Genomic DNA, 15,256 nt, shown 5'->3' with positions numbered 1-15,256 from the left:
AAAGGCGAACCGTGTACATTGCTCGTGAACCATCGCCGTCTCCAGACTTGTTGAATATTAAAATCCTTACAAAAAAAATCCAGAAGTTTAGCGCTACTGAAGCAGTCTTATGCATACATCACCCTTACACACTGAAATAAGACGGCGGTGGGGTTAGTTTAGGAGACGGAGGCTTTATTGATCACCATCGAAAACGGCGTCAATCAGCACCGTCCACAGCCATGTGGCGGTCTCTTCTTCACCCTGATACTGCACCCTCTCACATGCCATGCCCTCTCTATCGATATATAACATGGTTCCTGGAAGTATTATAAAGCCGATTTGTGTTCCACAGTGTTCAAGTATATAATTCAATTTAAAGAGTTTAAAGTCGTATAAATAAATTAATACTGGGTTTATTACATCACCCAATCAAACACGTTACATTGTTCTTCGTGACTGTTGTTTGTGTTCTTTATAACGTCCTTAATATAGTAAGTTTCCTGTTAAGGAATTATTTTTGATTTTGTTTAACTGCCTCGCAGGCAGCACAGAGGAATCGTATTATCTCGATCTCGCTCCTCTCTACGTGTGTGTGGTCGGGACGAATTCAGAGCCAAAGTACGGTTAAACGGCAAACTTGTCTTACTATTCACGTTCAAACTACAACATTCAAATTAAATAAGTTGTTCTTCAATCATAAACTGATGACCATGCACTGATAATACGGACAGATGGGCAGACGGACATGAACCAATCATTTAACCCCGGTTTTTGCCTCGTGTGCTTGGGGTAATAAAATGTTCTCCTTTATGATGATGTTACTTGGTCATGTATTTTTTGTATACATAGTCGAGGCTCGTGGAAGAACTCGTACACTGGATTATGATGTAACAGAACAAAAAGGAAAAGAGGGGGGAAACAAGGATCGGACAGCAACAGCAGAGTTGAAGGGCAAGATAGAGGGAGACTTGGACAAACAATGGGTGTGGGGGAGAGATAGGGGGACAGGAGAGGATGCATGGTGTAGACAAGATGGATACAGAAGGAAACTCCAAGGAGGGAAAACTGGAAATTTGGAAGGAGGAGGGATTGAGGTGGGGGAGGGGGATGATGGTTTAACAAGGGTAGAAAAGATCATCGTTTTGGACTGGGGGCGATCCGAGGTGGTGATGAACAGCTGTCTTGAAGAACTTGAGGGAAGAATGAGATTGAAGAGGATGTGGAAGTTGGTTCCACAGTTGGGGAAAAAAAGAGGAACAAATGAGTGGAGGTGAGCAGTCATCCTGGATTTACTTAGTTTCACAAGAAGAGGGTTGATGCTGAACTGTGAGAGCCCTGCAGAAACCAGGGTGGGGACAAAGCACAGAAAGAGCAGAGTGTGTAAGACCAGAAAAGAGGTGGTAGAAGACAAAGAGACAACTGACCTCTCTGCGATGGTGAAGTGATATGCCCATAGACTCAGCTTCATTGCAGGACATTACAATAATCTTAAAGGTATTGGTTTCCACGGCATCAAGCTGTGCAAGATGTGAGGCAGGGGAGCCAGCCCAGAGGGGAGAGCAGGACTCCATCAAGCTGCGAATGAAAGCCTTGTAGGTGGATAGGAGTTCAGGTGTGCCAAGGAAGGACTTTGTATGACGGAGTATTTCCAGACGGCGGCTGGATTTGGAGGACAACTTTGAAATGTGATTTGCTCAAGAAAGATCATGGCCATTCCAAACAGGAAAGTGAGACCCAGGAGTTTGAATGACTGAACTGTCTCAAGAGTATTGTTAAGAAAGAGATAGGAGGGTTTGCCAGATGGTCCTTTTGGAGATAGAGAGAGAGAGAGAGAGAGAGAGAGAGAGAGAGAGAGAGAGAGAGAGAGAGAGAGAGAGAGAGAGAGAGAGAGAGAGAGAGAGAGATAGATAGAGAGAGAGATAGAGAGAGAGATAGAGAGAGAGATAGAGAGAGAGATAGAGAGAGAGATAGAGAGAGAGATAGAGAGAGATAGAGAGAGATAGAGAGAGATAGAGAGAGATAGAGAGAGATAGAGAGAGAGAGAGAGAGAGATAGAGAGAGATAGAGAGAGATAGAGAGAGATATAGAGAGATATAGAGAGATAGAGAGAGATAGAGAGAGAGAGAGAGAGATATAGAGAGAGAGAGATAGAGAGAGAGAGATAGAGAGAGAGAGATAGATAGAGAGAGATAGATAGAGAGAGATAGATAGAGAGAGATAGATAGAGAGAGATATAGAGAGAGATATAGAGAGAGATATAGAGAGAGATATAGAGAGAGATATAGAGAGAGATATAGAGAGAGATAGATATAGATTGTCAGAATTGAAAGACATATTCAAAGTGCTTGACCAACTTGTCATTTTTTTTTTCAACGTCTGAAGAGAGGGAAAAGGATGCAGCCTGTCTGTCTGAAGGATTAGAGATATCACGGCAGATGGTGGAGTCATCAGCAAGTAACTAAAGCGGATTTTCCAGAGAGTCAGAGAGGTCATTCATGAAGATCAGGTATAGGATGGGACCCAGAACACTGCCTTGAGGCACTCTAGCCTTAACAGAGAGAGGAGATGAAAGGATTCCATTCGGAGGCATGCAATGGCTGCAAGAGGAGAGGAAGTCAGTAAGCCATGTGTGGAGTTGGCCTTGGATGCCATAGGCAGAGAGTCTGGAGAGTAAGGTAGGACACCAGACATGTGTCTATTCTATATGCAAATATGGCTGAGTTTTGATGGCCACTCCTATCCCCACCCATACATCCCATACATGCCTACTCCTTTCCCTTCCTTTACCCAGATGCAGAGCGAACGCTCTAACCTTAAACTACCGAGTCTGGTGGCAGAGTACTCCTAAATTAACACTTTTTCAGGGAACTTGTCTTCACAGTGTCGGTAATCAAACCTATAATCAAGTGTTTCCTACTTAATACGTGGGATGACTATCAAGACGGCAGTGACTGAGATCACAAAGAGTGTGGAACGTTGAATACAGAGACACAGAAATGTATCCGGAACCAGAGGATGGTTGATCCTGTGGATTCTTCTGTTTTTTTTTTTTTGCGAAATTTATTCTTTTGATAGTTCATGTGGGAGAGTCAGCGCAAGCTGATCTGCATGCATTTCCAGTGATGATCTAAATTCTAAAGAGTGTTAAAGGCCTTCAGTGATGGGGCCCTGACTACGTGTTGTGAAAGACCATTCCAATCAGTGATGATATTTTGATAAAATAATCCTTTGCTGATGTTTAGTTTACTTATCTGCTTAAAATACTTCCATTCGTGACCCTCCAGTACGTTACTATCTCGCTTTTACAAATAAATGATGTTGAGAGATGTCGTAGCCGTTTAAAAATTTGAAGACCTGGATCATGTCACCTCTCATGCGTTGACAATCCAGCGAGTGCATGCCCAATCTCTTAAGCCTATCTAATGTGAAATTTGAAAAGCTATGAAATTTCTGATTAATGTGGAGCATCGAACCCTTTTTCGAATTTACAAATGATTGACTGCACATTGTGATTGGTAATTGCCGGTTCAAGGTTAGCGATAAAAGTCCAGATCAGGTTTGAACCGCCGTCGTCGTACAAGTGATACATCCAAGTGGACAAGAGGGTTATGATGTCGCAGATTGAATGTTCATTTTCGTTTGAATGGAAAAAACAAAACATGATAAATAATTTACATCAAAATAAACCAAACAGCTCATAAAAGGAATGTTGAACGATAAAATTATTTTCCCTCCCAATTTGCCTTTTGTTTGTCATTTCACTCCTCAGGAAGAGAAGCTTCTCCTTGAAGACTTTTTACTAATGCATGTGCTTGATGGAGCAGGAAGCTACCCTGGTGCTCTTTGAGGAGCATTTCATGGGAAAATGTGGATTTCTTTAGGATTGTTTAAACCACAAAGGCAGGTTGAACAAGCTGGGTGCTACCGTGGGATACCACAAACCCCACTAGCCCCAAATGAACCAGTTTCCGTATTCCCAAACCATGGTCTCCTGAACTTATTTCCCTTCTCTCCCCATTCCTCCCACACTTCCCTTATCTCCTTCCTCTCTCCTATAATCCCCCCTCGTCGTTTTCTCATTTTAGCCACCACACTCCTTGTGCATAATGCAGATGTAATAAATAGATTCCCTCCTATACTGAACAAATGTACAACCAGGCAGATGTCTGCTTCGGGATTCATCCCGCTTGAGCTCAACAAAACCCGTTTTAACATCAATATAAGGCTCTCGGTGGAGTTTGTGCATAAATCACATGCCAAACAAGGACATCAGTAAACTTTAACCTAAATTACACAGACACTATGGAGCATATGGAGCATTGAACCTGAGATCCCCCAATCATAAGCCAAGGGTTTAGATCGGAATGTGAAAAAGGCCAACCGGGATTCGCAGAACACATATGGAACAGACAAACAAGCTGTTAAATAAAAGAATGGCTGCAAACAGACTGAGAAGGAGTTAAGTGGGAAAGAAAAATAAAGAGTGATTAATGTCTGGAGAAAGTGATGCATGAAGAGCGATGTAACCTTGCTCGGCGAAATGGGCGATCGATGATCCTCGGGGGACGGAGACCATGGTTTAGTCATAAGGAAAATGGTTCATTTTGGGACTCGTGGGGTTTGCGGTGTCCCACGGTAGCACCCAGCTTGTCCGACCTGCCTTTGTGAGATAAACTATCCTAAAAAAAATGTGCATTTTCCCATGAAATGCTCCTCAAAGGGCACCAAGGTAGCTTTATGCTTCATCAAGCACATGTATTAGTGAAAAGCCTTCAAGGGGAAGCTTCTCTTCCTGAGGACTGGAATGACAAACAGAAGGCAAATTGGGAGGGAAAATAAGTTTATAGTTCAACATTCCTTTTATTAGTTGTTTCGTTTATTTTGATGTAAATGATTTATAATGTTTTGTTTTTCGACTCAATTGACAATGAACATTCAATCTGTGACATCATAACCCTCCTGTCCACTTGGATGAATCATTTAAATATGACGACGGTGGTTCAAACCTGATCTGGACTTTTATCACTAACCTTGAACCAGGCAATCACCAATCACAATGTGAAATCATTTATAAATTCGAAAAAGGGTTCGATGCTCCACATTAACCAGAAATTTCAGAGCTAATCAATGTTCCACGCTCTTTGTGATTTCGGACACTGCCGTCTTGGTTTGTATTTCACGTATTAAGCAGGAAATACGTGATTATGTTAAGGGTATTGATTACCAACTCTGTGAAGACAATTTCCCCCAAAAAAGATTCAGCTAGAAGCAGTACTCCGCTACCAGACTCAGTGGTTTTATGGTTGGAGCACCTGCTCTGACTCTAGAAGGTTAGTGGTTTGAATCCTGGATGAGTCATACCAAACATTTTTTTAAAATGGTACGTGTTGCTTTCTTGCTTGACGCCCAGCATTTCAAAAAGGATAGAGCACGGACAAACAGATAGAGGTTGGCAACCACAGCACAAGCTTTGATGGGCTTAATGGTATCCTCCTGCATTGAAGTTCCTTGCAAGGGAACTGATATTATTATCTTCTACGTGTGTGTGTGTGTGTGTGTGTGTGTGTGTGTGTGTGTGTGTGTGTGTGTGTGTGTGTGTGTGTGTGTGTGTGTGTGTGTGTGTGTGTGTGTGTGTGTGTGTGTGTGTGTGTGTGTGTGTGTGTGTGTGTGTCATGTTTTTGTAGAGTTCTACTGGAGCATTCTGATGTGGAATGTGATGCACCAAAATTATTATCATCATCTCCTGAGTTGATTTGGCAAATTAACTCCAAACTAGAAGGACACTCGATAGAGCACATACCTCCCTCCGCCAGGCTGAATAGTTTACGTTTTGTATCCCACTGATAAGCCGGATCTGGATTCGAACCTGAACTAAAATTTAATCGGCTTGTTCCTGTCACCGAACCAACTCACCCACCAAGTTTCGTCTGAATCCGACCCTAACCTTTTGAGATATTGTGCTACAAATCGTTTTAGCCCTATTGCTCAATAGTGAAGAATCACTTTTAAAAAATTCTTGGAACCAGATCCGGATTTGGATCTTCACCAAAATCGAATCAATTCTTCCTTGTTGCATAGCCAACCTGCCCACCAAGATTCGTCCGAATCCGTTGACAATTTTTTTGAGACATCCTGCTATCTGTCGTGTTGGGCCTTTCGCTCAGTGGTGACAAATCACTTTAAAAGTTCTCGGATCGAGATCCGCATTCCGATCTTCACAAAACTCGAATCATTTTGTACTTGTCACATATCCAAGCTCTCCACAAAATTTCGTCCAAAGCCATCCACAACTTTTTTGAGATATTTTGTTCACAAACAAACAAACAGACAGACAGGCAGGAATGAAAACATAACCTCCATCCACCTTCGGTGCGGAGGTAATCATCCGGAATAATTCACGTTTTAAGTGCACACCATGTTAATGTGTGTAGAGCAGCTTAATAGGTCCTTCCACGGCATGGCATTCTAATTACAAAATTAGAAGGGCACTTGGAAGAGCGCACACCTCCACCGCGTAATGCCTGATCCATGAGAACATATCGGCCCCAAAACATTTTTGAAATATCATGCCATACAGTACTGATATCGTTTTTGGCCCCATCTCTCAATGGTGAAGAATCACTTTTTTCAATTTTCAGATTTGGATCTTCACCAAAATTGAATCAATTCTTCCTTGTCACACCCAATGTGTCCACCAAATTTCATCTAAATCCGTCCACAACTTTTTGAGATATCCTGTACACAAACAGACACACACACAGACAAGCCGGTAGGCAGACATGGGTCGCCGAGCATGGAAACTATAACATATAGATCAAAATGGATGTCATATAGCAGATAGGGAATCACCTTTAGATTATGCATATCAAACCTCATCCAGTTCCATCTATGATAACTACTCGGTATCCATTTGAATGAAAAGTACCGAAAATGCGGTTTGAAATCAGAAATCCCCAAAGTTCGAGGGGGTGCCGTGAGTGAACAAAGATCTAAATCGAAAATCCGGCTCGATCGTTTGTGCACAATGTATTCCTGACGATTGTTGTGAATTTTCATGACCGTCCGACCATAACCCTAGGAGGAGTAGCATTTGGCGCGAAGGCACCTCCAGCTCTCGCATATTATCGATTTTTGCACTAATTGACCTTTGAACTGAACTGACCTAACCGAAATCGGTTAATATGTTCTGAGACAAAGTTGTAGTACTCATTGAGTACCATGAACCTGCAAAGTTTAATTCGTATCGATGCACTCACCTGGTCGCTCGGGGGCCTTCGATTTTCGCCAATTTTCACGCATACCCTAATTTAGGTGGCGCTGCGGGTAAAGTATTCCATATATCACAAAAACCGGAATATATTTGATAGAGCATCACCTGTAGATCATTCGTGCCAAATTTCATAACCCTACGTGGGATAATGGCTTTCGGAATTGATTTCGCGTGAACGGTACCGATTTTGAAGGTTTTTCGGTTGTTGCTAGGGAACTAAAGCATCCCTAGCAACCATCACAATTTCCAAACACTAGGTCATAAGATTTACCTACCACCGGAGTTTGGTCAAAACCCACCCACGTTTACTACCAATTATGCTGATGACAAATGAACAAACATCCAAACAAACACACAGAATTACTGACAATAAGGGTCACCTATTTTGGTGACCCAACAATAAGGGTCACCTATTTCGGTGACCCAATAACCTCCTTCACCTTCCGTGGTGGAGGTAATAAATAACAAAAACAATGATAACGTTGTAACAAATCATATTTGAATTAATACTCATCATATCAACAACAATAATAGTAGTATAATTTGGCAATAATAATGATGAACGTGTAATCCCCACCCTGGCCCAAGCACATCTGGGCTTGGTGAAAGGCAAGCTCAAGCAGTACAGAAGGCAGGTATGCTATGAAGACCAATGAAAATTTGGTCCAATGGATCAGCGGGCCCACTAGTACAATTCAGGTCAAATTTGAACCATCCTTTATCATACATGAGACTTTTTCACCTCTTACTTAACTCCATCTAATATATAAAGCTCTTTCTAAAGGCCCTGTCACACCTTGACGATTTAGCCAGCGTATGCCGACGTATGAAAAATTTGTCTAAAACGCTGGCACATGTCGATTACGTTATGGGTAAGTTTTGTATACGTTAAGAGCACGCTGGCATACGTCGTAGTATGCTGAGCTCGTCGACAAATTTTAACATGCTTGAAATTTTTTGACATATGACGCACACGTTCCGCATACGCTGGCCATAAGTTGTAGGCACGTTCCGCGATCATTGACACATGTCGACACACGTTACTTGTAAGTTACTCATAAGTCGAAACACGTCGAGGTAATGTTTAGCGTCAGTGTTCCAGACTCCCTGGTTTTTTTTACTTTTTTTTTTCTTCGGTATGACTGTGATGTTGACACTTCGATTTCTAGTGCAGTTATAATATAATATAATTAATAGGCTGCCGCTCAACGATTTAAATCGTAACCGCACTAGAAATCGAAGTGTCAACATCACCGTCATGCAGAAGAAAAGAAAAACAAAAAAATAAACCAATGTCACCCGCAGGGTGACCCGTATCTTGCCAAAAGGTGACCACGTGTAACTTCTTTAAGGTCACACTGAGGTGAACAGAGCTGCTATCCACCAGGAGCGACTCCTTGAGGAATATCTACCAACGAGAGATTCCGATGAGAATCGTTCTACAGAGTAACCATGAAAAATATGCTTTTACCTCATAACGTCACCAAATGACGTCATAATGTCTCAAGCTTGACATATCTCGAAAGCACTCATCAAGGTGTTCAATTTGAGGTACTACACGATATGGTTCCTAAAACTTGAAAATTTGACCTTGGGGTCAAAAATGTTTGACCTCAGGCGCTAACCATGAAGGTCAAGGCCAATCGCCACCAAAAATTAATCAGCTGAGCACCAGACCATGAACTATATTCCCATGAAGTTTGAAGACTATCCGATCAAAATTACTCAAAAAATAAGGGTTTCGTCGACTCCCCTGATTTGCGACAGTGACCTTGACCTTTGACCTTGACCTTCAAAATTTTATGCACTGAAAGGGACCTCTATAGGCCTCTGATATGCGAAGTTACAAAAATTTCCAATGATAACTGTGCTCTGCTCTGCAGAATTTTTTTATACGTGATTACAGACAAACAAAAAAATAAATAAAAAACATACAAGCTGACGAACATATCTTGCCAAAACGAATAAAAAACAGGGAGTCTGGAACACTGACGCTAAACATTACCTCGACGTGTTTCGACTTATGAGTAACTTACAAGTAACGTGTGTCAAGTTCGCGTAACGTGCCTACAACTTATGCCCAGCGTATGCGGAACGTGTGTCATACGCTGGCATACGTCGAAAAATTTTCAACATGCTAAAAATTTGTCGACGTACTCGGCGTACTACGACGTATGCCAGCGTGCTTCAGCGTGCTCTTAACGTATACAAAACTTAGCCATAACGTATTCGACGTGTGCCAGCGTATTCGGCAAATTTTTCATACGTTGGCATACGCTGCTGTGACAGCGGCTTGACACTTCGATGTCTAGTGCGGTTATGATTTGAATAGTCGAGCTGCAGCGTTTTATTAGGCTACACCACGTGATCGTCGGCGATATGCTGCCGCGCTATGCATAAGTTAGACTATCGTTGGGCATAGGTTGTGAACGCCGACAACGCGCTCAGCATTCGTTGATATAAGTTATCTATATGTTATCGAAATGTTCTGTGTACGTTACTAATACGTTATTCATACATCCAGCTCGTTATGAATACGTCCAAAACTGGAAAAAAAACCCCTCAATAGTTCAGCGTATGCCAGCGTTTTACATACATTTTGATACCTTGCCATACGCTGGCTGAAACGTCAAGGTGTGACAGGGCCTTAACCGCCGACTGACTGATGGACTCACTGACAGACAAACAAACAGGGGGACTCACTGATATAAATGTTTAGTACCTTCTAGGTGACGGTGAAAGTTGAAATTTTGCATACTGCTGAAACTCGAAGCCAATGCCCCGGGAAAAAAAATGACAAAACCGTCAGAAATCGTCTGTAAATGAAAACAAGTGCAGTCGCTATCTGCTCACTACTGGTAGACAATGGAGCTGACACTAGAACTGGTTGCTATGCAACATTAACAAGCATGGCTTCTGCCTCTTATTTTATAACTCTGACCATGTTTACATTCGAAATTATTTTTGCTGTACATTTTCGAATAAATAGCTCATTTTAATCACCAATTGTTGATTTACTTGAGTTATTTAGCTATTTACAGGATGCAACCACAAAAGGCTTTAAAAACAGTCAAAGGACACCAGACTCTTTATACGTCATAAAGGAATCATTCACAAGTGATTCCTCTGTCTGTCTCTGATGAGCTTAAGTATTTGTCTTTTCAATATTGATAATTATTAAGTAGTTGTAGTAATTAGCAATCTGTTAATAAGCAATCGTACTAATTATAGCAAACTTGAAATAGTGCATATTTAATTATATTGCTTTTTGTGTCACGTGGCTTGCCATTTTTTTTGGCCATTATTTTATTAAGTTGATGTATATTAACCCTTTGTACCAAAGCGGCCGCTGTTCAAACCTCCATATTCCCGGACGGCTGGATCTTTCTCCAGCGAGCCCAGGGTGGGGAAGCCGAAAGTCCAAGGAGCTCAGCGTTCAAAGGGTGTGGTGTTGTGCATCGACTGGACTGGATGCTAGAGGGTGTGATGAGGAAGAAGGAGTTTGGGGTGAGATGTCAGGAGGTGTGCAGTGCAAAGCTCGTTATGTTCCAATGTTCAGTTGGATAAAACCTTTGGAGAATATTGGATTACTCATTCTTGGAGTACTTTACGATACAACAAACTGGCTACGAGGATGAGATTGAACTTGAATCCACCGACACCCTTTCTGCAAAACCCGGTTAAGCCTTCAATGCCTTTTACGGCCTGGACTCGTATCTTTGAAAACTACGTGCTGGTGATACAGGAGAATGCACTCGTTGATGTCCGAAACCACGCACTTTCGATACATTGCTTCGGCACAGAAGGTCAGAGACTCTTCCGTACACTAACGGGAGCTGATAATAGCTACGAGACTACACTTACGGCCTTGAGGAAGTTTTTTTTGTCCCAAGAGTTAATATCGTGGCAGCACGACATAAATTTCGTCAACGTGGTCAAAAAAATGGCGAGTCTGCGGAACAATATATCGCTTCATTAAGGGAGATGGTCGTCACATGCGAGTTTGGAGAGCTGGCAGACGAAATGATCCGGGACCATCTCGTCGAGAAAACACTCACCTCACATTAGAGAACGTTTACTGCTAGAAATGGAACTGACGTTACAGAAAGATATAACCATGGCGCGATAGATCGAGTCAGCAATGGCGGAGGCTCGGATCATAGGCCTCGGCACCGCTCGTGACATACAGGCCATACACCCTGTTCAGACACAGGATTCGCAGAGTAGTAAGAGACCCTTCAAACTCGCTGTGAGAGGGACTTCAGATTGGCGACCTTCACCGGCTCAAAGGAAAATGTGTTAGAGATGTGGATCTGTAAATCACACAGCCAACTACTATGGATGCCCAGCAAAGGACGCCCAGTGCAACAGCTGCAAAAAGAGAGAGGACTCTTTGCTAAAGTAGGTCGGGGCTTCAAACAGGTTCACGAAGTTCTGTCCCTGACGTGAATGTGTTGAGGGTAGACAATAGGGCTCGAGATGCTGATAAGATAAAGCAAGTTACTGCTGCCGGGGGAGAGCCCTTGGACATTGAACTAATGTTAGATACAGGCTCGGCAGTGTCGATACCTCCCAAATCTGTCTACCTGCAATGTTCCAATCATGTGTCATTGACTGAGCCAAAACTACACCTGGTGAGCTACCTGAGAAATCCGATACCTGTGCACGGTTGCCTGCATGCGGATGTGACTTTCGGGAACTACTGTGCGCCCGCTGAATTTTATATCGTGCGGATCGTCACCGCCATTCTGGGCAGAGACCTGGTTGCTGCACTTGACATGCAACTACTGAATAGTCGCATCACTTCTACCACCTAAAGCACTGCTAATCAAACCGCAGTCACAAATGTTACAGGTGACAACCCTGGGTTGTGCAAAGGGATTTATTAATCTCGTTAAAATGTGACCCAATGTGACTCCGGTCCAGCAAAAGCTGCGCCGCTTACCTTAGTCTGTGAGAGATGCCGTTTCACAGGAACTGAAAAAGCTCATTAAACTGGATGTAATTGAGCCAATCGAATTATCAGAGTGGGTTTCACCAATTGTCGTGACAATGAAGGAAAACGGAGGGATTCGTCTGTTCGTGGATTTAAGAGAACCAAATAAAGCGTCGTGATTGACGGATATTCTCTTCCGCATATGGAGGGAATGTTTGTGGAGCTGCAGGTGGGCACACTTTTCTCCACATTGGATGTGCACAGTGCGTACCACCAAGTTGTAGTGCATGAGCCCAGCAGCGACCTCACTGCCTTCGGTACGCATGAGGGACTGTTGCGCTACAAATGAATCCCTTATGGGCTTGCTTCAGCACCAAGCTTTTCTCAGAGGATGATGTCTGCCATTTAGAAAAATCAATTGCTGAGTTGCTGAGATGATGCTGAGTGACCACTCCTTCCTGACATCACCGCACCACCAGCACAAGACACATCTGAACATGGACCGGTCGACCGAGATGCCAGAATTCACAGACCTCCAGTCTGGACTCATGATCATGTGATGATGTAATGTAAAGTCCTTTGAGAAGAAGAAAAGGAAGCTAATTTGAACTTTTGCCATGTTGATTACGTCTTGTTTTAGGGTTATTCCATCCTGTGGCAATTACTACATTTCAACTTCGAGTTAATTGATATTATTGTTGTGCACTGAGATACGGTATGCATGTGGTTAAAGAAAGAGGAATATGTGGTGTTATGCATAGACTGGACACTGGAGGGGCGAGGAGGAGAGGAGTTCGGGGCCAGAGATCAGGAGGTGTGCAGTGCAAAGTTTGTTACGTTCCTGTGTTTGGTTGAATAAAACCGTTGGAGAATATTGAATTCTTCATTCTTGGAGTATTTTATGACACAACAAAGGGTTAACTCCGAGAGTTGGTGACCGCATCATGGAATGGTCTTCCTGCAAGGGTAGTATCAGAAAACTCTGATAATTGGTTCGTAATCATCTATCTATAATTCCAGCAGTGTGTGTGTGTGTGTGTGTGTGTGTGTGTGTGTGTGTGTGTGTGTGTGTGTGTGTGTGTGTGTGTGTGTGTGTGTGTGTGTGTGTGTGTGTGTGTGTGTGTGTGTGTGTGTGACCGTGACCGCTGTTTCTCGACAACCACTGGTCCGATCTGATTGAAACTTGCCAGGTATATTGCTGGGGCCCTGAGGATGTGCCTTTTCAAGGTTTGATATTAATCGGACAAGTGGTTCGCAAGTTATGGCCATTTATTTACCAAACAAATGACAAGACACGTTGCTGCGTAGGCATGGCCGATGGGGAAGAGAACCTCAGCCGCGCTCCCCATTATGGGTTACAACGTACGGACTTCCGTATAGTGATGACACTGTATTCCAATAATTTCTCGATTTCTTATGCGCATTTATAGCTAAACACAATGCCCCAATCCAGTTGTTTATGAGAGCGAAGGAATGGCCTGTGTGGTTGTTTGAAAGTTTTTTTTTTAATTTGTTTGCACGTATGGGCACGCGAGAGCGAAGGAACGGCCTGTGTGGTTGTTGTTTCTGGCATGCGGTTTGAAAGTTTTTTTTTTTTTTTGTTTTTTTTTGTTTGTTTTTTTTGCACACACGGCCACGCACGTACGGGCACGTACTAGTATTATAAATGGAACAAACGGAAATGGTTATGTTTGTATATTTGTGACCCTAAACGTCTTCTTCTTCAAATTTTCTTTCACAAATTCGGCCATGTTGTTTTGTAGATATAAAGCTCAACTAAGAAACATATTCGTGCCTTACCTGCGTTCATCAGCATTCACCTCATTCCTCTTCCACCATTCCCGCCACTAACCCACACCCACGACCAACCATTCACCCTGTTACCTCACTCCCAGAGAAAGCAGGTTTAATCAAAGATGCTCCTGCCTCTGCAAACCACACACGAGTAATAATAATAACAATATGTTCCCTTGCAAGGAACATCGACTCAACAGGAGGCCGACAAAGCCTGCGATCGTATTGCCAACCCTTGGCTGTTTGTCCATGCTCTATCCTTTTAAATGCTGAGCACCATGCAAGGAAGCAGCACATACAATTTTAAAAGTCGACCATTAACATGTTGGCTTGATGGGCCGAATCGAATCAATGGCCTCCTCCTGCGTTGAGGTTCCTTGTAAAGCCCTCCGGTCACCCCACGTGTTAAAGGAGTACGTGATGATACAACTACAGCAACAAATGCTCAACACATGGATGGTTCCGCAGGAGGAGCAAATTTCACGGTGATGGCAGACACCTGTGTCACCGCTCCCTGCAACCTGACAACGTCCGACTGTCCCTACGGATTTCCACTGGATGCTGATGGCTGCCGAAAATGCACCTGCCAGAAACGTATGTTCAATATTGATGTGTGTGTGTGTGTGTGTGTGTGTGTGTGTGTGTGTGTGTGTGTGTGTGTGTGTGCGTGTGCACACACCATCAATCACTTGAGAAGGTCTCACCTTTCCTTCTTCGCTCTTCCTTTGCTCCACACTTTTACCCACAATTCTGATGAAACACCTGGTGTTTTTTGGGTTATTTTATTTAGGGGATCAATATGGCACACTGCCTTTTGCATGTAGCATTCACCTACTCCAAATTCCTCTATCCTCTGACGCATTTAAGAGTCGACCACAAAGTGGGTGCACACCAGGTGTGGGGCAGGCACATTGCCTCTGACACGTCATTTGTGAGCCAGCTGGGTTTTTAACTTGCTTTGCAATAGCCACATGGCAATTCTCCTGAGAATGTCTTGGGATCCTTGAGTCTTAGAATCCAAATCCTTAATTCCGACGCTTTCAGCCACATTTGAACCCGTGACCTCCGGAATGCCCTCACTTTCTCTTTTTCTCCTTTCATCCCCCTCCCCCCATTCCTCTCCCTCCATCACCCCATCTCTTCTCAATTTTCCAACCACAATTTCCTTTTATCGGTTTTTTTTCTTCTTCTCAGTTTTACCTGCCTACACCAACTTGCATACGTACTATATAAATTGGTTCTAATTTACGATGCACGTAATTCACGTGTGCGTG

The 15,256-nt window shown here is 43.1% G+C and overlaps 1 protein-coding gene across 2 annotated transcripts in view; it reads left to right on the top strand.

Annotated features, from left to right (window-relative positions):
* The window catches only part of LOC147014695 (cysteine-rich motor neuron 1 protein-like), a 62,230-nt gene that overhangs the window by 24,618 nt on the left and 22,356 nt on the right, over nucleotides 1–15,256 (top strand). For both annotated transcript variants that reach the window (XM_085850667.1, XM_085850668.1), the window contains exon 4: nucleotides 14,451–14,576. In XM_085850667.1, the coding sequence (XP_085706793.1) occupies nucleotides 14,451–14,576 (126 nt within the window). The remainder of the gene's footprint in view (nucleotides 1–14,450; nucleotides 14,577–15,256) is intronic.

This window comes from Eptatretus burgeri, chromosome 13 (genome assembly GCF_056783735.1).
Source record: "Eptatretus burgeri isolate ZD-2024b chromosome 13, Ebu_testis_v1, whole genome shotgun sequence".
Taxonomy (NCBI): domain Eukaryota; kingdom Metazoa; phylum Chordata; class Myxini; order Myxiniformes; family Myxinidae; genus Eptatretus; species Eptatretus burgeri.
This window is presented reverse-complemented; position numbering and strand designations above follow the sequence as displayed.